This window comes from Pezoporus occidentalis, unplaced genomic scaffold, assembly GCF_034315485.1.
Source record: "Pezoporus occidentalis ecotype Australia unplaced genomic scaffold, CSIRO_AGI_Poc_V1 ctg104, whole genome shotgun sequence".
Taxonomy (NCBI): Eukaryota; Metazoa; Chordata; class Aves; order Psittaciformes; family Psittacidae; genus Pezoporus; species Pezoporus occidentalis.
The window spans coordinates 974,760-996,023 of NW_026912822.1; the positions used below are offsets into that span (position 1 = coordinate 974,760).

At 43.8% G+C, this 21,264-nt stretch overlaps 1 protein-coding gene across 6 annotated transcripts in view; it reads left to right on the forward strand.

Moving 5' to 3' along the window:
• Window positions 1–10,481, forward strand: part of WARS2 (tryptophanyl tRNA synthetase 2, mitochondrial) — a 47,774-nt gene extending 37,293 nt beyond the window's left edge. For all 6 annotated transcript variants that reach the window (XM_062618181.1, XM_062618214.1, XM_062618198.1 and 3 more), the window contains 4 exons: window positions 3,128–3,208; window positions 4,526–4,611; window positions 7,200–7,318; window positions 9,539–10,481. In XM_062618181.1, coding sequence (XP_062474165.1) covers window positions 3,128–3,208; window positions 4,526–4,611; window positions 7,200–7,318; window positions 9,539–9,987 — 735 coding nt within the window. In that variant the 3' untranslated portion in view covers window positions 9,988–10,481. The remainder of the gene's footprint in view (window positions 1–3,127; window positions 3,209–4,525; window positions 4,612–7,199; window positions 7,319–9,538) is intronic.
• Window positions 10,482–21,264: the final 10,783 nt, after the last annotated feature.

The following is a 21,264-nucleotide window of genomic DNA, read 5'->3' on the forward strand; positions in this document are numbered from 1 at the left end:
AATGCATGAGGAAGGGCAGGCTAAGATGTAGATGAATTAAGCACAGTAGTTTGTGTCCTTTTTGAGGATATTCTTACAAATGGAGGAAAAAAAAGTCTAAATAAAAGTGGTCACACTGATTTCAAATAATTTCAGTCCTGAAAGAATTCTCTAGTATTCTTGAATGGAATCTTCTTTTGAAAGTCTTCAAAATCAGGTTTTGAATAGGAAAGTCATAGAATCACAGAACAGTTTGGGTTGGAAAGGACCTAAGGATCATCTAGTTCTAAACCCCCGCCATCAGCAGGGACACCTCGCACTAGACCATGTCACCCAAGGCTCTTCCAACCTGGCCTTGAGCACTGCCAGAAGAGGAGCATTTACCACTCCTCTGGGCAGCCTGTTCCATTGCCTCACCACCCTCACAGTAAAGAGGGTGAGGTTCCTTATATCTAACCTAAATCTTCCCTGTTCCACTTTGAATCCATTGCCACTTGTCCTACCACTGTGGTTCCTGATGAAGAGTCCCTGTCTGGCATCCTTGTAGGCCCCCTTCAGATGCTGAAAAGTCTGTTCTGAGGACAGAACGCAATGGTTCATTACACCAGTTCATAGTAACATGTAGCACACATACATGCCACAAAGGAAGTGTAGAATAGGCCTTTCTTTTACTGGTATCGTATACATCTTCACTTCTTCCAGTTTATTTGTATCTGAAGATATGCAATCAAAGTGATGGAGTACTGTAGCTTAATGAGTAACCACATTTGAGCTGATGCATGGTGACCAACCAGATGCAGCAATTACCTGTCCCTCTTGCCAAGTAAAACACAGTAGCTTAAACCATGATTAAGTCTGATAAATGATTTGTAGTTTCAGCCTAGTACCTCCTGATTCACATGCTAACATAGTCAGTTACTGCAATTTGGGAGATGAATGTTAACTCATTAGGCTCCAGTTCTGATTTTTTTCCTCAACTGAAACATCTGCTCTTCTGTGTATTTTCTCCCCCTTTTTTCTTCCTGATATTCAGCAGTCTAGCAAAGGACTGTGTGTGTTTGAGACTTAAAAGTGAATGTAACTTGCTAGAACTGCAGATTCAAGTCTACAAATGCTGTTCAGATAATTTGGTGGTTTGGTAACTGATGTAATGTCAAAGCCCCTGATGCAGTGAAACACACATGCAGTCCTGGCTGTGGAAGCAATGTCTGACGTAGCTGGATGAGTGAGTGCGTAGCTTTTTAAGGGAGTCCTTGTCAACACAAGTGCAACAGAGCACCATCTCCTCTGTCCGTGACTGATAGAAAGGAATGAGGAACCACTTTGAACCAGATGGTGATGTCTTCTAAATGAAATGGGGTCTTGAGCTTAGTATTTTCTATAGAGTTCAGTTTACTGTTTGAGTCTTGCAGAAGGTACATTTGGTGCATCTTGTTGCACTTTGTCTTGTGACAGAGAAAATCAGCATGAGAAAATTAAAAGCAAAAAAGACTGCCGGAAAGGCAGAAAGAAGGGAAAGAGAATCAACCTGGAATATTTCTTATCTTTAACCACTGAGCTGCTGCCTTGAAGTCAGATACCCCTATACAACATTGACAACAGAAATAGTCTGATGTCTGTTAGCTAGGAAATTACTACACTTAAAATCTGACAACAAAGGAATTGCCATTAACAGTGCTACTAATTCTTACTTGTTTTTAAACACCTTCTACTGCTTTCCATCTGGGTTGCTATATATTGTTGCAAGCATGAACGTTTTGAACATCTTGGAGATGTTTTTTTAAGATGCTCTTAAATACCCAAACCTGCCAATACTGAGAAGAATGAATCAAACATGTAAGCAAAGAGCAGAGCATGAGTCATCATATGTATAGCTAACTAACAATAGAAAAAATGACACAGATGAAATGAAAGAACTGCATATGCATCAGCAATGCTTGCCTCTTTTACTAGTCCTAAAATGAGTATTTGAAATGCCAAAGCTGAAGAGTGTCTATCAAGAAGCTAATGGGTATATGGACATCCAGTCCTTCTCTTTCACCTGCAGATCAGTACTAGTTTTGATAGGATTGCAGAACTGAGGGGCAAATGGACAAATTAAGCCACAGTTCAGGCTGTAGTGTAGTTTGGCTTCAGCTATTCCTCTTTTGCAGACAGGTCAGGGTCATTCAGACCTATTGGTGCACCCAAAGCCCTGACAAGCTTCACCCAGATCCTCCACTCAGGCACCTTCTGCCCAGTGCCCCTGCTGCTCCACTCAGACTCTTATCCCCTGTATTCATCTGAGCTACCTCAGCATGTGCCTGTGCACAGCCCTGTTCTTGCTGCTCCAATTTGCTCACTGGGCTTCCTGGGTTGACTTTGCTATGTCCAGTGATCACCAGACTCTCACTGTCACCAGCCCTGTCCTGATTAAATACTGCAGGACATTGTCCTACTCAGGGAGGTCACTGGTTTTGCCTGGCTTGGGGCTGTCTGCAGCCAGAGCCTTGTGGAGCAGCCCAGCTCTTCTTGTCCCCTGACCCATTAGCTTAGGCTTCTGTGAAGGACCTGCAATTATTATACCACCAGACATCTTGTGGTGCAATGGAGCTCAGGCAAGGATTAGGAGAAGTCTGGTCTGACCTTAAATGGGTCTTGGGGCTCCTGGGGTCTTGGGCAGAGAGTATGAGTGGAGGGCTCAGGTGAAGCTGGTAGGGACAATTAAGGGAAATGAGTGCATTCAGGGCCCCGATGCAGAAGAAATAGAAGCTTGGGTAACTTATTGGCACTGGAAATGAGAAAGGCAAAGAGGTTTTGTAACTATTCATGTGTTATCTCAAAGTGTGGGGATATCTCAAAGTTGCATAGTGGCCAGCAGTTGGCTAGTTTACATGTGTGTTCAAGTCTGTTGTTACTAAAGCATTTTTTTTTCTTTTTTAGAAAAAGAGTGGATAGGATCAAGAGCCTTTGTATGCTGTTTGACTGTAGTGCATTCAATCCATGCAGTGTCCAAAACGTTCCATTAGCCTATCACTTCACCTTACTGAAAAAATAAGACAAAAATAAATGGTTTTCTGATCTCTAATACTATTTCTCTCTATTGATTTTGAGAAAATAGACATATAAATGTGGAAGACTAAAATTGATCCTGACTTTATACTTCCAGGTTCCTGAGCATGCAGAACTTGCCTGGATTCTTGGGTGCTTAACTAACGTGCCACGTCTGCTACGCTTGCCCCAGTGGAAGGTATGGGCATTTTCATTAGTTCAGTGGAATTACATGGGGATTCAGTAGAACTGCTGTCCTTAAAATACTTCTTATCTGTGAAATATCAACTGTATCTTGGTTACCCTTGCTTTAGGTTTAAGTCATATGGCAGAAAAAGGAAAATGTGTCTTTCCAGGTCTGTTGCTATCAGTAAACGTTTTCCTGCTGGAAGTTACAACATAGCATTTTTTGCAGAGACTTGCAGAAACTGTAATAAATAGGAGGTTTGTTCAGTCTAGTTAAAGTGATTTTGCTAGATCCTTGGAGTTATTTCAATGCTTTTTTAATAATGCAAAACAACTACAAGATATTACAGTGGAAACCGTGAGCCTTGCTGATGAAGGAGTTCCGTAAACAGCTTTTCTTTTCCTACCATGAAGAGTGGTGGCTCTGTACTTCTTATGGGAGAGGGGGCAAAAGAAACATATGTTGGAAGAGGAGTATAGAAATCATAAACATTAAAAACGTGCTGAGTGATAAAGTTAATGCACCTTAAATGTTTGCATTTCCAAATTTAAAATGTTCATCTTTTTAATCTTAGGAGAGCATCAGCAGGAGTACATCAGTGGAGTACTTGCATTTAATTTCCTTGTATTTTATTTTGGCATTTTTTAAGTAGAAGAACCAAAAGGCAGGAGAGAGAAGTATCAAAAAAGGAAAAAAAAAAAAACAAACTATATTAAGAGCAGTTTGGCTTGCAGACTTCAGAGAAGTCTTAAATACCTCCAGATGTTTGCTTTCTTACTGTTTTTCTTCTTAATTAAATAAAAACAGTAAAACTTAAATACAGCAACCAGTGTTAATGCAGGGCATAGATTAAAGCCAACCTTTTCAAACCTGAGGTTCTAAAGTTAAGCTTTTAAATCCAGCTTTGACTGGATTGACTTTCCAAGCCCACAGATAGGTGTTACAGGTGCTAGGCTTTGCAAATTAGGTCCCCTGAACCTTAGGCACTTAACTGTGTAGACAGAAGACAGAGGGTGAGAAAAACCTAAAGATATTTGAATAGTAATGATGAAATAATGAAGATTTTAAGGGGCTTAGTATATTTAACTGTTATTTCTTAAAAGCAAAAAGTAGATACGCCATTACTAGAACAGAATTAGAAACAGTAGCCTGACTACCTTGAATTAAATGATACATATCCTAAAGCAATGTAGATTTGAATTAATTTCTATATCCTAAAATGATATGGATATGAATTAATTAAATAAATGAATATGAATTAATTAAAATCACAGCCTGTGATACCCTAGCCAAAAGCATGATTTTGCTCTGTTTTTCTTTTGCAAACAGATGAAGTGTGCCAGCCAGAATAATGAAGGAACTGTTGGGTTGTTGACCTACCCTGTGCTTCAAGCAGCAGATATTTTGCTGTACAAGTAAGAGGCAGAATGTGAGCCCATGGGCAATGTCTGTTGAGCTGCATTGGAATGAATGTCTGTCAGGTCAACGTGCTAACTTCTGAAGTGGGGGAGCTGGGTGTGATTAGATCAGAAGATTGGAAATGGATGACAGCTTTTTACCTCTCAAGTGGCTGGTTCAAATCTAGCCTGGTTTGAAAGCAAACGACAGCACTGTAAGGAGAAAAAGCTGATTGCTTCAGAATAATTGTTAGGGAATTATAACCCATTGATGCTTAATTATATGTATTACATGCTCACACACATACATATACTTTTTTTAAGTAGTTATGCCTTATGCAGTATACTGCAGAGATACTTAAACTGGCTGTATATAGCATACTCATATTAGTGTGTCATTCTATGTAGGCCTGTTGATACTGTTGAATAATTTACTGCATCCTGTGGTACCCGAGCTAGTTCAATTTCTTTTATGGTGTCCCATGTGGATGGAAGTACACCCTGGTTAGGGACGGGTGACTCAGCATGCCAAAGTTTGTAGCCTAGCTGATAGAACTTGTAGTGCATTATTTTAAATTGCCTCAGTAAGTAAATGTTAGAGACAATGCACTATGTATTAATGATTTTTATGTTCCAAGCTTATGTACTTTCTGAAATTGTTCTGAAGTTGTGAATATTTGTTAAGACAGAGAAGTCATACAGAACTACAAAGACTTTAGGGACTTTAGGAGGACAGAGTAACCAAGATTAGCCAGTTGTTAACCCAGAAAAATGTAGCTAGAGAAATTTAATCTGAAGTGATCATTACCAGGGAAAAACAGTAATGTCAGAAGACCAGTAGATGGTATTTCTAATTCACTTGATTTTTAATTAAAACTAGTGGGAAGCAAGCAAAAGTCAGAATGAATTTGAACATTAAAATTCTTTTCGAAGCAGTGACTCCCATTTGATTGTCAAGCAGTATTTAAGAATGAAATTTAGACAACTTTATCAGAAATCACCTTGCTTTCATTGAGGTCAACCACCTATGTTATCTCTAGTAAGATCGTGTGATTCCTTAGTGAAGCCTGTGATTTGTTTGCTGCCACGTGTATTAACAGCAGGCTGCCCAGCCATAGCAAAAAACAAGGAAGTGAAAGAGAAACAGTATCTCTTTGAAGAAATTTGCATAATATCTCTAATAGTAAATGTTTTAATGTGAAAACATAATATAGGGAACAAGAATCAGGAAGAAATGGAAACACAGGAGGAGCATGGCAGTCATGAAGAAGAGTTAAGAACTGGAGGGTGGGCAAAACAGTACTGATTCAGATGAACCAAGAATTAAAGAGACAGGAAAATGGACAGAAGGTAAATATATGACAGAAAGGAATAAAAATACCCCTAAGACAGGAATATATATATGTATATATATATAAAAGCAGCAAGGAAAAAGGCAAAGAGTCATGCAGAAGCATTTATAAAGATAATATGTTTTCTGTTTAGTGGCCAACTTTGTGAATATGGAACCATTTTGGCATATGGAAACATTTCTTTTGACCTGCTTAAAGTATATTGATAATGGTCACTGATTTTCTTTCTGTTAGTTGTCGGCCACTGGGATTTCCTATTGGCTACTGTAACTGTTTTTAGGTTGCCTTGCTGATTGTTTGGTGGGGGATAAAGGTGGACAAATTGATTCCTGGATGTCAGCCCAGTAATTCAGGATCGGAAGGAAGGAGTACTGTGTTCAACTGAAATTTTCTGGGAATTTAAAAGATGTAGAGTGAACTTTCTTACACTGGAACAGATCCAGGATTCAGAGCTTAATACCCCACAAGCCTTAGGAAAAAATCAGCTGGGGAAGGGAGAGTAATCAGAAGCTGGCATGACTTCAAGTCTGCTTCATCTCAAAGAAACAGACATTTTTAGTGAGCATGATTAACTGTGGGAAAGAATCACCAGGGGAAGTAATGGATTCTTCACCTCCTGATGTCCTCTGATGCAGATTGTGTTTTCCTCCAGACCTGCATTCAAGCTACTGAGTTCAATGCAGAAGATCAATTGATCCTTTGATCCTAGCAGTTCTCATCTATGAATGATAACATTTGTGGCAATAGAGGCACTGGTCCACATGATACTTATGCAGTGGTGACCCATGAAGAAGAACTGTTCTATTCTTTTTCCTTCCCTTGATAAATCCACAGTACTAACTTCTCAACCTGAGAAAACAAGGCAAGGTGCTTGTGCTTTATGCTTTGCAGATCTTTCTTTGTTTGCAGGCTGTAACACATGCTCTTTGATCTCTAAAGAGACAGCAGGAGATAATACAAAAATCTTTCTTTGAGCTGAATTTAATTATTTGCTCTTATTGCTGTCTTCACTATATATGTTTTCACAAAAGGCTACTTTTGCCCTTGGAGATGTGATTCAGTTCAGCACAAAAAGCAGGCTCATCCTGGGATACAGTCAGTTTGGGATCTTGTTGCCACATCACCTATACCTGACTTGGACTGCATGGCTCAGTCTGGCCCTCAGTCATGGCAGAAGCTGTGACAGTCTTGAGTGACCTTTCAGCAGAACCAGAAAGCTTTGCTGAGTTTCCTGTATCTGTCTTTTATTAAAAGGTCGACACATGTTCCCGTTGGAGAAGATCAAGTCCTGCACCTGGAACTAGCCCAAGATATAGCACAACATTTCAACAAGAAATATGGAGAATTCTTTCCTGTGCCCAAAGCCATTTTAAGTGAGCTGGTCTTGGTTATTTTTTTTTCCCTTCCCCCTTAACAGAACTTCAGGGTTGAAGATGGATTTAAATACTGTAGAAGTAGTTTCAGGGACCAAGAAGAGGGAGCAAACTGATGCTAAGAGAGTGGAAAATTAAAAACTGACAACAAGACACTAGAGGCTGTGAAACTAAGCTCCCAGGATAGACATAAGGCATTACAAATCCCCAGTAGAGGAATGTGTGTGACGTTTGGTATTCTAGTCCGGGGGGGGGGGGGGGGGGGGGGGGCAGATGCACTCTGCTGCTGCCTATCAGCCTTACTCTTCAAGTATTGAACCTTTTAAGAGTAGGGTCTCTGCTCCATGTTGCTAGTTCAGCAGACATGTAAGCAACAAGGCGAAACCTCTAGCAAGCAGAACTCTTCAAGGTCTGAGTGGTAGATGTTTACATTAAGCATGCTAAACAGCTCAGAGGTACTAAAATTCTCTGAAGTATTTAATATATACTTTCATATTTCAGTAAGGGTCTCTTAGAGAGCTTAGACTTTTGGGTTTTGATCTTAGACTCAGGGAGACTTACGAGGAAAATCTTCTCAGCCATTAGGTCATAGGCCTGGGGGTGAGGAGGAGTCAGATGGCACAAATGGCATGTTTGTTAAGAAATGTGAAGAGCTGGGCAAGGAAGAAGCATTGCATCTTTGTTGTAAGTAATGTAGAGGAATGCACAGCAGAGACCTTCGCCCCAAAAGGGCAAGGAGCTCTCACCTTAGAAAAGACAGGCAGTAATAAACCTTTCTCACTTTTCAAGCCTCAATGACAAAAATGGTGTTAGACTCAGAATGGAGCTCAGAGAATACTCGGTATTGCAACCTCTGCAGTTTCTAATAAGCAATTCAATACTAAGCACTGTAGTGAGGAGCTGAGTGTAGCTTATGGTGCAGGTGAGGCTGTTTCCCAGGAACTAAAAAGCTCAATTTGAAGAAGAAGATTTTTAAAAAAGAACTTTTCACTTTCCCTGTGAAAAGCATACCTGCATAGGTTCACAAGTGTATGCAAAGCAACAAAAATCTCCTTGATGAGTGAAATTAGGGACCTATTCAGACTCACTAGTTGCAGGCAGTTAGATTACATGGACTCCTTCAGATTTACAGAAAAGAGACAGCCTCTTCCAAAAGGTGATTCAGAACAGAGCACTTCCTAGGGCAGTCTGAGTTGGACCCTGGAAGAGGGCTTACTCTTTCGCTGAGTACATAAGGCTGTCTATGAGGAGTGAGTAATTTAGTTGGCTATATTAGGTGTCTAAAAAACAACTGGTGTGAGTACTTTCTAGATGAGTGATAGTTCATGTACTCCATGAGTTGTTTCTTAGTAAAAGACTGAAACAGTTTGGTTTGATCCTCATAAAGTACTTTGCAATATTCCCTTAATACTGCTATTTCATGTACACACATACATCTCAATAGATTGTACAATACCCACACCTTTCTAAGCTGAACAGAGTTTTCCTTCTAACAGAGCTGATTAGTGTTTAGTTAGGGAACTTTTAATAACTGTCTTTATTAATATTTAGGAGAATTACCAAGAGATTTTGGGTGAAAGAGCTTCCTCAAGTAAGGAGATTAACTGTTCTGGGATTCTTTTTTATCACTGGATTTAACCTGTTTCTCCACTGTTAGAGAGCCCTTCAATAATGTACAGTCCATGCTGTCTAGGTAGCTTGTGCCCAGTGCCAGAAATACAAGGGAGGGGGGAGTTTTTGAGGAAAATCACTATGCAGCCACAGAAAATACTAGGAGCTGTCCCAGCAGATGTTTCTGCTTACCAGGAGGGGAGAAATGCATTTAGGTTTACATTTAGTTTATGGGAGGAGAAAGGTAGCTTAGGAGGACAGAGAGGGCATATGGACTAAATAGGAATATATGTGATTGTGCTCACAACTCATTTTTAAGCCCATGGGGTGCTGGTCAGGCATTGGAAAATGCTGCCCAGGGCAGTGCTGGGGTCACCATCCCTGGAAGTGTTCACAAACTGTGTAGATGAGGCGCTCAGTGACATGGGTTAGTAGTGGCCTTGGCAGTGCTGAGGAACAGGTGGACTTGATGATCTTAAGGTCTTTGCCAACGCAGTTGATTCTGTGGTCATGCTGCTGCAAAGTGTTCTTCTAGCAACTGTCATAGGAAAACACTGTCTCAGTGTGTTCAGAATTGTTCATAATTATTCCCTTTTCTTTTTTCTTAAGGTACAACAAAGAAAATAAAATCCCTCAGAGACCCAGCAGTGAAGATGTCCAAGTCAGACCCGCAGAAGTTGGCCACTGTGAACATAGCAGACAGCCCTGATGACATAGTGCTGAAATTCCGCAAAGCCGTGACTGACTTCACCTCAGAGGTGACCTACGATCCAGCCACTCGCCCTGGTGTCTCCAACCTGGTGTCCATCCATGCTGCAGTGACAGGGCTTAGCATTGAAGAGGTACTGCACCAATCTGTTGGTCTGGACACTGCTCACTACAAAATGGTGGTAGCAGAGTCAGTGATTCAAAAATTTGCACCTATCAGGAATGAAATCAAGAAACTCCAAGAAGACAAATCCCATCTGATGAAGATTTTAGAGGATGGAGCAGTGAAAGCCAAAGAACTGGCTGCCCCCATCTATCAAGAAATAAGAAGACTGGTGGGATTTCAGTAGACTCTGATGAGTAATCACGAGGACTTTTGTTTCCTGGGACACACATTTTGATATTTGTATCTTCTTAATCATTTTGGTTTGAAACTAAAGCTTTTTTTCCCTGGGAAATCCAAGTAGAACATTGAAGGTGTTTGCATTAAAAAATGTGCTCAAAACCATATTTCCAATGGGACCATCATTAAGCTTGTCTGGATAGTCAAAGAGGGAGGGCAGAAGGAATCACAGTTCATGGAGAAATCATGCAAAACCAGAATATAAGGTTGCCCAAATAGGGTTTTGGTTTTTCTGTTGACCACTGCAAGAAGCTGAAGTACAGGTGAGGAGCTCAGAATCTAGCAGAAAGATCTGTCATCTTCTGAAAAAACATCCTTACCTGTGCGTGTGAGCTCATTACAAACACAGAACTCTTCCCATTGGTAGTTATTCAGCTTTGATATGGTGGTTGAATATGTTCTTGGATAACCAGAATAAAAGCCCAGGTGATGAAGAGAGAACTTACTGCTTCTCCCTGTTTTTGTCTTCAAACTCAGTGTGATTTTGTATCTGCATCTAGATGGTGTGAAGTGTGTTATACAGATTTCCATACTCTAAACCTCACTGTAACTACTGTGCTAGATGGTCCCTTTGATAGTTACTCCAAAGAATGCAGAGAGTGGACTTGAATTTCACTTCTGCCACCTGTGCCAACCTGCTGATCAGGTCTAAGGTACTTCAGTGAGAAAGTACATGTGCTTCAGCTGCTGCTATTTCACCTGGTGTTCAGTTTAGCAGGGAGCTCCAGGATTTGCAGTTCAGCATCCTTTAGAAAAGGTACAGGGGGAAAGGATGTAATTCTGTGTGAAAGAAATCTTTATTTGAGAAGTCAGAGAACTTTCTGTAAAATGTGTAAAACTACTTGTTTAGAAAATTGTGGCGTCAGAGCCAGAATGGGACTAAATATGTTTTTAGGAACTCTCACTACTGAGCCTCAAGAAAGTTCAGTGATAGGAGAATGGTGTTAGACTGCGCTGATCTTAAGCCTCACAAGAGGTAAGACCAGGACCCACGGACCGTGGCATTTTTGGGGGAATATGTGGCAAAGGGAAATTGTCAAAAGGAGACAGCCTCTTCCAAAGAGGGGGTAGTAGTACATCTTAAAAGGTAACTAAAGTCCTACTGGTCCTGTGCCAGCGTATTTAAGTGTATCATTGTTCTTAATGGTTCTATGTTTGAAATTGCTGTACTGTAGTGTAAATTGAGTTAATCCTGTACTCTGGCATCTCATAACCATTATATGCCTATGACATTTGTCATAAAGGATTTCAGTCTTCTATGACTCAGTAAAACTGGGAGTGGGAGGATGTGTCTGTGTAATGCAGTTGTTTGCTTAAAAAACACATAAGCTATGTAGTTTTAAAATTTAGTCACTTATAGTGAGGTGATTCAGACAGAATTACTTAATGTTGCAAAACAAGAAGTTGTGGACTGAGTGTCTGCAGATCTGTACTGAGACCCTGTATTTGTTTGTTAGTTCTCTCTGAAGGAGAGAACTGCCATGCAAGAACTTGCTGATGACACAGTTTCTAAAGTTAAAGACTAGAGGAGCAGAATGGATGGAAACAGAATGATAGGAAACCAAACTCAGTATAAGCAAGCCCAAAGTAATATCCTTTAGAAAGAATAAGTATATTCAAGAACAGGCCCTGGTTTCATGTTAACTGCAGCAGATTAAGAAAGGACACAGTTGTAACTGCGTATTTAGGTAGTTTTACAACACTTCTGTCAGTGTTTTAACAGCTGTAATAGTCTGCATGGAAACTAGAACAAAAACTTCAGGCACATGGTTACTGCTGCTTACTGACTTGGCATAAAGGATTTGCTGTGACACTCTTTCTTTAACATGGGTTCATTTCTGCATAGGTCCCACAACAGGTTCCTTAAGAGAAGTTAACACGGTGCTCATGGAGATACTGCAAATCTTTAACATTAGTGTATCCAATTTCTACCTGTTCTTCTTTGTTAGTGAAAAAGATAGGAGCATATATTCAAAAGACAAATCATAGTTTCAAGGTGTCTTTACACTTATGATACTCCCACCTAATGCACAGGATTGGTGTCCAACACCTTTGCAGTAAAAATGGAATAGGAGTATTTGTGTGTCTTCAATACAATATATTTGTTTTATAAAGGGGAGGAGGGGAGGATGACATCAACAGGCATTTCTGGCTCGTTACCCAAACTGTTCTGAGCAGACTTTTCAAAACTGTTAGATTTTTCCAGGGAATCATGTAGGTGAAACAGGAAGAAAAACTTCCAAAAAGCCTTTTCTTTAAGGTAGGGGTTTAATATATTACATATTGAGCAGTGTTTCAGTCAAATTTACTATTTTATCTCTTTTAAATTCAATAATACATTAGGGGTTTCCCTTTCCCCTGTCAGTCAAACAGCTCTTACTTGCCTGACCTGTTTCCTTCAAGTAAGGAAACATTCCTTGTTTTCCTTCCTCAAGACAGTTAAACTTGTGAAAAATGAATGTATTCACTTACTGACTGTTGACACAGCTTTTTATTTTAGCTCTTGCAGAGGAATTCTCAAAATGAAAGCTGCATCTGCCCAGTGAAATACTCCTATTCTGCTAACAACCATGATCATTAGAGAACAGTTGTTGAGAAGGCTTGATGCTGTGTATCTCGGAAGGATTTGTTTCACGCTAATTCTAGTCAAGTGTGCCAGTGATTTACAGTTTATTTACATTTGGAGTGAAGTAGGTGCACTTCTGAAATGCATGTTCATGTTCCATTGCTGAATGATGCAACGTGTGAGGCCTGCTGAAATGCAGTTAGTGGAGACAGTGGGAAGTTTCTGCAAAAGCACACTCCTGATCCCAGTGGCAGTGCTAGTGCAGACATGCCCTGTGGCACTGTGGAAGTCATTGTAAAGGTTCTTGAAGGACTGGGTGGGAAACAGATCCAATCGCATCTTTCTGAGTTGAAGAAAGAAGCATTGGAAGCTGGGAAGGTAACCTTACCCCTTGATGTGTTGCTCTCTGTCTCAGGTTCCTTTTCTTCAGTGATACTTTTCCTTGAATATGTGCAGTAATTTGTCTTAGTCTTGAAATCTCCTCCTTTCCCCATTCCTGTATGTTTCGTGCATCTGAAGTACATATACAGTCACTGGGATCTGCAGTATCAGATCTAGCATCTCCAGGTAACTGAAGAGATCCGCTTACCTCTAGAGATAAACATCAACTCTGCAATGAATCACTTTCTAAGATCTCACTAGAACATGTATACACTTGAGACATTTATCTTAGTGGCTCATGGTTTGTAGGAAGTCGTCACTTATCAGAAGATGGTGATAGCGAGTCTCAGTTCTGTGCTTCCTCTTTAGAGTACAGAATTTACTGTGAATGTTAGACGCAGGAACAATATTTTCTTCAGCAGAGATGATAACTGGCATTATAAATTAACTCTGGCACTGCTCCAGCGTACACCCCTACCTCAAGTAACTGGAGTGTATGTTGTACATTATAATGGAATTTGTAACTTTGAAAGGTGTGGTTTAAGTATCCTTAGTTTTCAGACACCATGATCTGGGCTCTTATTGTCCCCAGAAGGCTTTGTGCATACTCCTGATTCAGTGTGTATTTATCTACACAGAGTTTAAGCAAAACTCCTGAGCAGGATTATGGTTATCTCCAAGGTTAAGGGAGTTCATATGGGTGAGCTGAAAACTGAAGGAAGGACAGTGAAATGGAACCCTTGGGGACTGTCTGAAATGGGACTATAGGTTATCAGAGCAAGTATTTTCTTATTCTGGGCGGGGGTCCTCATGATCCTGACAACAGTCCAGCAGTAAATACTGCTGGCGAAAGCCTTTATGTCAGCTTCTGTAGGAACTCTGATTTGTTGATGACAACCATATCCTAGATTGCATCAAAAGAAGCATGACCAGCAGGTCGAAGGAGGTTATCCTACCCATCTGTGCTGCTCTCATGAGACCCCCACGCTTGCAGCCCTGTGTGCAGTTCTGGTGTCCTCAACGTAAGAAGAACGTGGAGCTGTTGGAGCAAGTCCATAGAGGCCACGAGGCTGATCAGGGGCTGGAGCACCTCCTGTATGGAGACAGGATAAGAAAGTTGGGGCTGTTCAGCCTGGAGAAGAGAAGTTGCGTGGAGACCTCAGAGCAGCTTCCAGTGTCTGAAGGGGGTCTACAAGGATGCTGGAGAGGGACTCTTCATCATAGAATCATAGAATAGCTAGGGTTGGAAAGGACCTTAAGATCATCTAGTTCCAACCCCGTGCCATGGGCAGGGACACCTCACGCTAAATCATATCACCCAAGGCCTCGTCCAACCTGGCCTTGAACACTGGCAGGGATGGAGCATTCACAAATCCTTGGGCAGCCCATTCCAGTGCCTCACCACCCTAGCAGGAAAGAATTTCCTTCTTATATCCAATCTAAACTTCCCCTGTTTAAGTTTGAACCCGTAACCCCTTGTCCTGTCACTGCAGTCCCTAATGAAGAGTCCCTCCCCAGCATCCCTATAGGCCCCCTTCAGATACTGGAAGGCTGCTATGAGGTCTCCACGCAGCCTTCTCTTCTCCAGGCTAAACAGCCCCAACTTTCTCAGCCTGTCTTCGTATGGGAGGTGCTCCAGTCCCCTGATCATCCTCGTGGCCCTTCTCTGGACTTGTTCCAACAGTTCCATGTCCTTTTTATGTTGAGGACACCAGAACTGCACACAATGCTCCAAGTAAGGTCTCACAAGAGCAGAGTAGAGGGGCAGGATCACCTCCTTCGACCTGCTGGTCACGCTCCTTTTGATGCAGCCCAGGATATGGTTGCCTTTCTGGGCTGCAAGCGCCCACTGCCGGTCCATGTTCATTTTCTCATGGACCAGCACCCCCAAGTCCTTCTCCACAGGGCTGCTCTGAATCTCTTCTTTGCCCAACCTGTAGCTGTGCCTGGGACTGCTCCGACCCAGCTGTAGGACCTTGCACTTGGCCTGGTTAAACCTCATGAGGTTGGCATCAGCCCACCTCACAAGCGTGTTGAGGTCCCTCAGGGTTTTTATTTGCTATGTACTTGTAGAATCCCTTCCTGTTACCTTTAATACCTCTAGCTAAGTTTAATTCTAACTGGGCCTTAGAAAGGGACTGTTGTGATTGTAAAAGGGGTGAGGGTTCAAACTTAAGCAGGGGAAGTTCAGATTAGATGTAAGAAAGAAGTTCTTGACTGTGAGGGTGGTGAGGTGCTGGCACTGATTGCCCAGAGAAGTGGTGAATGCTCCATCCCTGGCAGTGTTCAAGCCAGCTTGGACAAAGCCTTGGGCGACATGGTCTAGTGTGAGATATCCCTGCCCATGGCAGGGGGTTGGAACTGGATGATCTTAAGGTCTTTTCCAATCCAAAACATTCTATGATTCTATGACTGTACTAAAACAGGAGTCTAACTTTTCTGGTCTCCACAGTTTGCTAGGTGTTTGTGTCAGCAGAAATCTATCTAAAAACCATTAGCCAAAGCCAAACCAAATCCTCAGATCCAAAGCCTTTGCATGTTTTTTCAAAATGGGCATTTCCCAAACCACCAAAAAAACTTACCAAAATAAGGCTACTCTCTGGCATTACCCAGCTTTTCTGGTGTAGGTGCTTTCTGGCTTCAATCACCTTCATGTTTCCTTCCCTAAACCACATCCCTCTCTGAGTAAAGTAAAATCTTAGACTCATAGAATGGTTTGGGTTGGAAGGGACCTTAAAGCTCATCCAGTTTCAACCCCCTGCCATGGGCAGGGACACCTTCCACTAGAGCAGGTTGCTCCAAGCCCCATCCAGCCTGGCCTTGAACACTGCCAGGGATAGGGCAGCCACAGCTTCTCTGGGCAACCTGTGCCAGCACCTCAGCACCCTCGCAGGGAAGAGCTTCTGCCTAAGAGCTCATCTCAGCCTCCCCTCTGGCAGGTTAAAGCCATTCCCCCTTGTCCTGTCCCTACAGGCTCTTGTAAAAAGTCCCTCAGTAGCTCTCCTGTAGACGACCTTGAGGTTTTGAAAGGCCTCAATAAGGGCTCCCGAGAGCCTTCTCTTCTACAGGCTGAACAAGCCCAGATCTCTCAGCCTGAGTCCAGAGCAGAGCTACTCCAGACCTCTCCTATGAAGCATCTTCATGGCCTCCTCTGGACTTGCTCCAACAGGTCCATGGTGTTTGCTGAATGAATAACAAATATCTCACTAAGTGCCTCTTGAGTGCTCAAGCCAAGAAAGATGTTTCTGAGTGGCCTGGGTCTTTCTCTGCCCACACGTATTCCCTCACTGCCTGCCTGGCAGATGTTCCTACAGCAAGAATGGGGGGGGGGGAAAGGAGCAATTTTGGCTTTGGGGCCAAATGTAAATGATGAGTGGCAGTATGTAATCCATTCTTTTTAGGCAAACTTCATCAACTTTCTGTTACTGACATAAGTGCTTGCAAACCCCCAAATTGAATTTGTGCGGATATCTGAGGCCGGGGGGCGGGGGGGGAAGGTGGGTATTTACCTTATAGTAGCTGTGGTCCTTCAAGACTTGTTATCCATATGTGCTGTGTGTCCTGCCTTCCATCTGTTCTGATCCAGGAAGTTACTCCTGAGATTCTTGCTCTTAAATATAGGTTATACTTTTTTCTTGAAACAGGAAGGAAGGTATGCAAAAGTTAATGCTGAGCTTCAATGGCTTTGTCTCTTCAAAGAATCCAGTCATGCATTCCTGGGGCATATGTGGAATCCACGTGGACAAGGCATCTCAAAGGGCCATGGTTTAACTCTAGTTTTGATGCACAGAAAGCTCCTCCCCATCATACCAAGAGCACTTCTCAAGAAGCTCAGGAGTTACTGTCTATGTATGCACTGGATGTGAACAACTAAACCCATCTCTCTCGGACTTAGTGCATTCCTGCATGTTGGCATGCAAGGCAGAAGGGCTCTGGGAAAACGTTGGTTGGGAAAGGATTACTGCTGCTGTTGAGACAACCGATCCAAGCTGTGGCACTCCTGGCTTGTGTTCAGCAACATGAACCCTGCTAGAAGGAAACTGTGAAGTGGATGAATTTACTGTATGGGCTGCATGAAGGCTGCAGGTTGCATAGTATTGGTGTTGGGAAAGCATCATTTTGGTGTTTAGTAACTGTTGCAGAAGTGGCTCAGGGATGTGCTGGGATTCTGAAGATCTTGGATGCAGGTGTGTTGCTGACTTCTGTGTGGGAGCCAGTTGTTCTGGCTCCACTAAAGGTGATATATGCTTTTACAGGATCTTATTTCTATGGGGCTTAATTCCTACAAAGAAACAGTGTTGTTAAACTAGACTTCAGAGTTAAAATATATGTTTATAGAGTAACAACACAATTGACGTGGTGAGCATCACCATTGGTTTAATGATTTTGCTTACCAGCATCACATGCTGGCAGGAAGAGAAACTGCTTTTTGACTTCTTTAAACCGGCAAAATCCTGACTCAGAGGGCTTCACTCTACTCTCTGCTTGCCTTTGGGGGAGATGGATTAGCTGAAGTGTGAATGTCATCTTTGTGGTTTATGAGGACGTTGCAGTAGATGATGAGTGGGTTGTCAAGGGAGATCTCTGGGTGGCTTGGGAAGGCTTAATGGATGCTGGAAGTTTAGGGGGTAGAAGGTGTTTTAGTTCTCTTTAGTTAAAAAAAAATAAAAATCAAGTGTAATGTGTCTGCAGCTGAGAATTAAAACAAATAGAGAGGATTTGCTATTTCCTGGACTGTTTTGCTACAGCTTCATAGAAAACAACAAAATATGCATCAGCAAGGCCATTTTGGTCCATTTTTCGTCTGGTTTGAGTCATTGTTGTCTGTTCCTTTGGTATTGTTTCTGCAGGAAGAGTTTTGCTCACTGGTTAATCAAAGGAAATCGGAAAACATTTTTTACTTTCTATTTCTTTGATGCCTTTCAGCAAGTTGCAGAACTCTGCTTTGCCTCAGTTTCCTTTGCTATGAAACAAGACATAGGAGACTACATTACACACGTGTTGGGAGGCTAAACTAATATTTGCTATGCATTTTGAGCCTTCAAATTGAAGAGACCCTCACTCGGTGCTGAGTTACAGTATTTCTTCCTGAGATGCTCTATTAGTGGTGCTTGTGGCATAAATAAACAGAGTGAAATGTGCTTGAGGGCAGATGGTTCAATCCAGAGTAATAAATAATGGATCCAGTGAAAGCATCAAAGCTGCCTGCTCCGCAGAAACCTGTAGGCTATTGCTTATTAACTCAATACTTTTTGTTCTGCTGAAAAAAAAAGAAATGCCTGAAAGTGTCCCAAAACAAACTTCTGCTGCGGTCCTACTGCAGCTCCTGAATCTTTGCCTCCTCCCTGCAACTTAAAGGCAAGGGTCTAATGTCAAAAGAAGGGCAATGCCACTACAGTGAGGGGGGGAATACTCAGTTTCCTGGTTAGCAAGCGGTTTGGTTTGGTTTGGTTTGGTTTGGTTAGGTTTGGTGGGGCTTTATAAGGAGCTGGTCCCTCTTCTCTTCTGGCCCTCTATCTGCTGGCGGATGTCCCTAGGGTGGAAGCCCCTCTCCCCCCTCACCACGTCGCACCCAGCACCCAGCGGAGCACCCAGGTTTGACGCGAAGCTCAACGGAGCTCAGCAGCAGTGGCGAACGCGGCTCATGCTCCCCGAAGGGGAAAGCGCTTGTCCGCCGATGAGGGGAGCCGCGGCCCGGAGGGCGGGGAGCGCAGTGTGCGGCCGTGGGCGCCAGGGGGCAGCCGCGGGCTCTGGGTGGGGGGGGTTCTGCTCCGTGGGTACCGCTGTTTGGGGGGGCTCCGAGAGCCCCGGGCACATGGAGAACCCCCACGGGGAGGGAGCCCGGCTCGGCCCCTCTTTGCGGGGTCCATACAGGAGGTCTCCCGTCAGCTCTGCGGTGGGCTGTGTTCCCGTGACCACTAGGCACGCACCGAGCCCTCCCAGACGCCAAAACCAAACGGGAGGTGCCTTGACAATTCGCCTCTCCGAGCCCCGCGTCCTCTCCGTCCCTCCCTTCTTTCCCTGTGACGATGCTTGCTCACTGCATGGAGCAGAGCCCCAGCACTCAAAGCCATCCCCAGAGCTCGGCATCCTGAAGGGCTCTTTCCTCGCCTTCCCGTAAACTTCATAGCAGAAAACGGAGCAGACCCTGCCCCACCTTCGGGGTACTGAAGCTCTGCGGGGAAAACGAGGGTGATTCTCGGCCTTTCCCTCTCCCGACGATTAACCCCCAGCGCTTTCCTTAAAGTGAGCCTGAGGCTGGGGATGATTTCAGTGGCTTGAAAGCATACGGGAGGGCAGCGATCAGATCTGTTTATAGCGAGTTATTTGCTAAGCCCTCCCCGCTTCCCTAAACATGAAAAATACGAGGCGAGCCAAAGACTGGCCCCGAGCCGTCTCCTCTGTAACGTGGGAAAAGAGGGAGAAGCGTGTTACTTTGTTTTCGAGACCGGGCAGGACTAAATACACCTGATCCTGCTAATGCAGCGAGGACAGGATGAATTCATCATCAGATAAAGACGCCCGTTTTCTGTAGTTGCAGAACGAGCTCCGAGACACGACCTTTTTATTTTTCTCCTCTCGGCTTTATTCTTTTCCAGCTGCTTCTTGCTGAGGCTTAGCTAAATAGCCCTTCGAAACAAAAGCAGAGACTCAGGGTTTGGAAAGGCAAGTCCGACCCTGGCCATGTGTCCCAACCCTGAGCCTCTTTCAGACGTGCAAGAGGCACATGTGGCCCTGCACCTACTTCCTCGCCTCCACCGGGTCGGAGCGTTGCAAGTCTCCGAGCCCAGCAGAAGCGACGGGTAAGAGGGGCTTGGTGCGGGGCCCTTAGCCTCGGCCGCCTTCTCGGGCCCCGCACTCGGGTGCGCAGAACTAAGCGCTTCTGCTTCCCCATCCAGGCGCTTTCGGGGGAGGCTTAGAGTAAGGCAATGATTGCCCCCGCCCGATTTCGGCTAAAGCGAGCGTGTTGTGCTGAGTCAGGGAATAAATCTCGGAGCTGTCGAGCACTCCGTCATGTCACATTCCCCGCAGTTTTGCGCTCTTTCGGATGAGCGAGAGGTTAAACTCCAGGTTCACATGAAAATAGCCCGGAGACGCCGTGCGGGGGTCAGGAAAGGATTGCAGTGCTCTTTCTTCTCAAACATCTCGGGGAAAATTGCAGCAACTTCCCTACGACGAAAACCAACTTAGGAGAGAAAAGAAAACAGAAAACAATTAGTGAGATGGTACATTTGGAGAAATGAAGCCTTGGGCGGCCGGCATCGTTCAGTGCGGGGTGCAGCCTTAGCTAAACCCCGCTGATCGTTTCCACTCTTCTCTCGGCAAAGCCAGGCTGGTACCGGCGATCTTCCCGTGCTTTCAGCGGAGGGTACGGGTGGTGAAGCCGCAGAGCATCACATCACTCGGAGCAGCCGTTATCTTCCTTCTTGTCCCCCCCCACAGCCGGTGCTCACTCCGAGCGGGAGGTTCCAGCTCCCAGCTTCTCCCGGCACTGCGGGGGTCAGCCCCGCCGACTGTCTTTTCTACCTCTTTTATTGCAGGAGACTGAGATGCCTGCACCAGCTATTTGCGTTGTGCCTCGCTAACCTTCACAGAGACTGGCTGTGTCCGAAATGTTTTAAACAGCATTTGATTCCCAAATACAAATATAACCTTCCCGGACTTTCTTTTTAATGACTTCCATTGAATCAATGCTGCAAAGCTCTTTATCTTATAGTGCAATACTGAATGTGGCGTTATACACATATGGTTTAGTTTTTTTCCCCCTTTAATTCTTGTGAGCTGGGCAGCTTTGAGCCAGGAAAGGCATATTTATACATATTTGTCTCCTTTCACATTCTAAGGCGCTGCAGTGGTATAGGATGGTTTGGGCAGAGAGACTAAACTAAGGCTGTGCCGGATGCACTTAAAAGTGAATTCTGAGGAACCGGCTCTAACCTTAAGACAGAGCTAAAAATGCTCTGGAAAAATGGTTATTGCTGTTGCTGAAAATATGCTGAGCAAATTATCATAGCAAATAGATCGAGAATGGGAAAAAAGTAAGAGAGACCGACGGAAGGTCCGTGTGAAGCCGCGTACAGAAGAGGGTTTGTGCGAAGCCGGGGGCGCTGCGGGGAATGGGTGCAGGCAGGGCCGATAACGCAGCGGGGTGAAGGCAGGAGCAAGCGGGGGAAAGGTGTCGGGCCGCCAGCCCCTGGCCGCGCTCAGGTACGGCCACACCGGAGCCGTCAGTCCGGTCCCCACCGCCTTTCCTGATAGAACCGGGGGCTTCTCCCC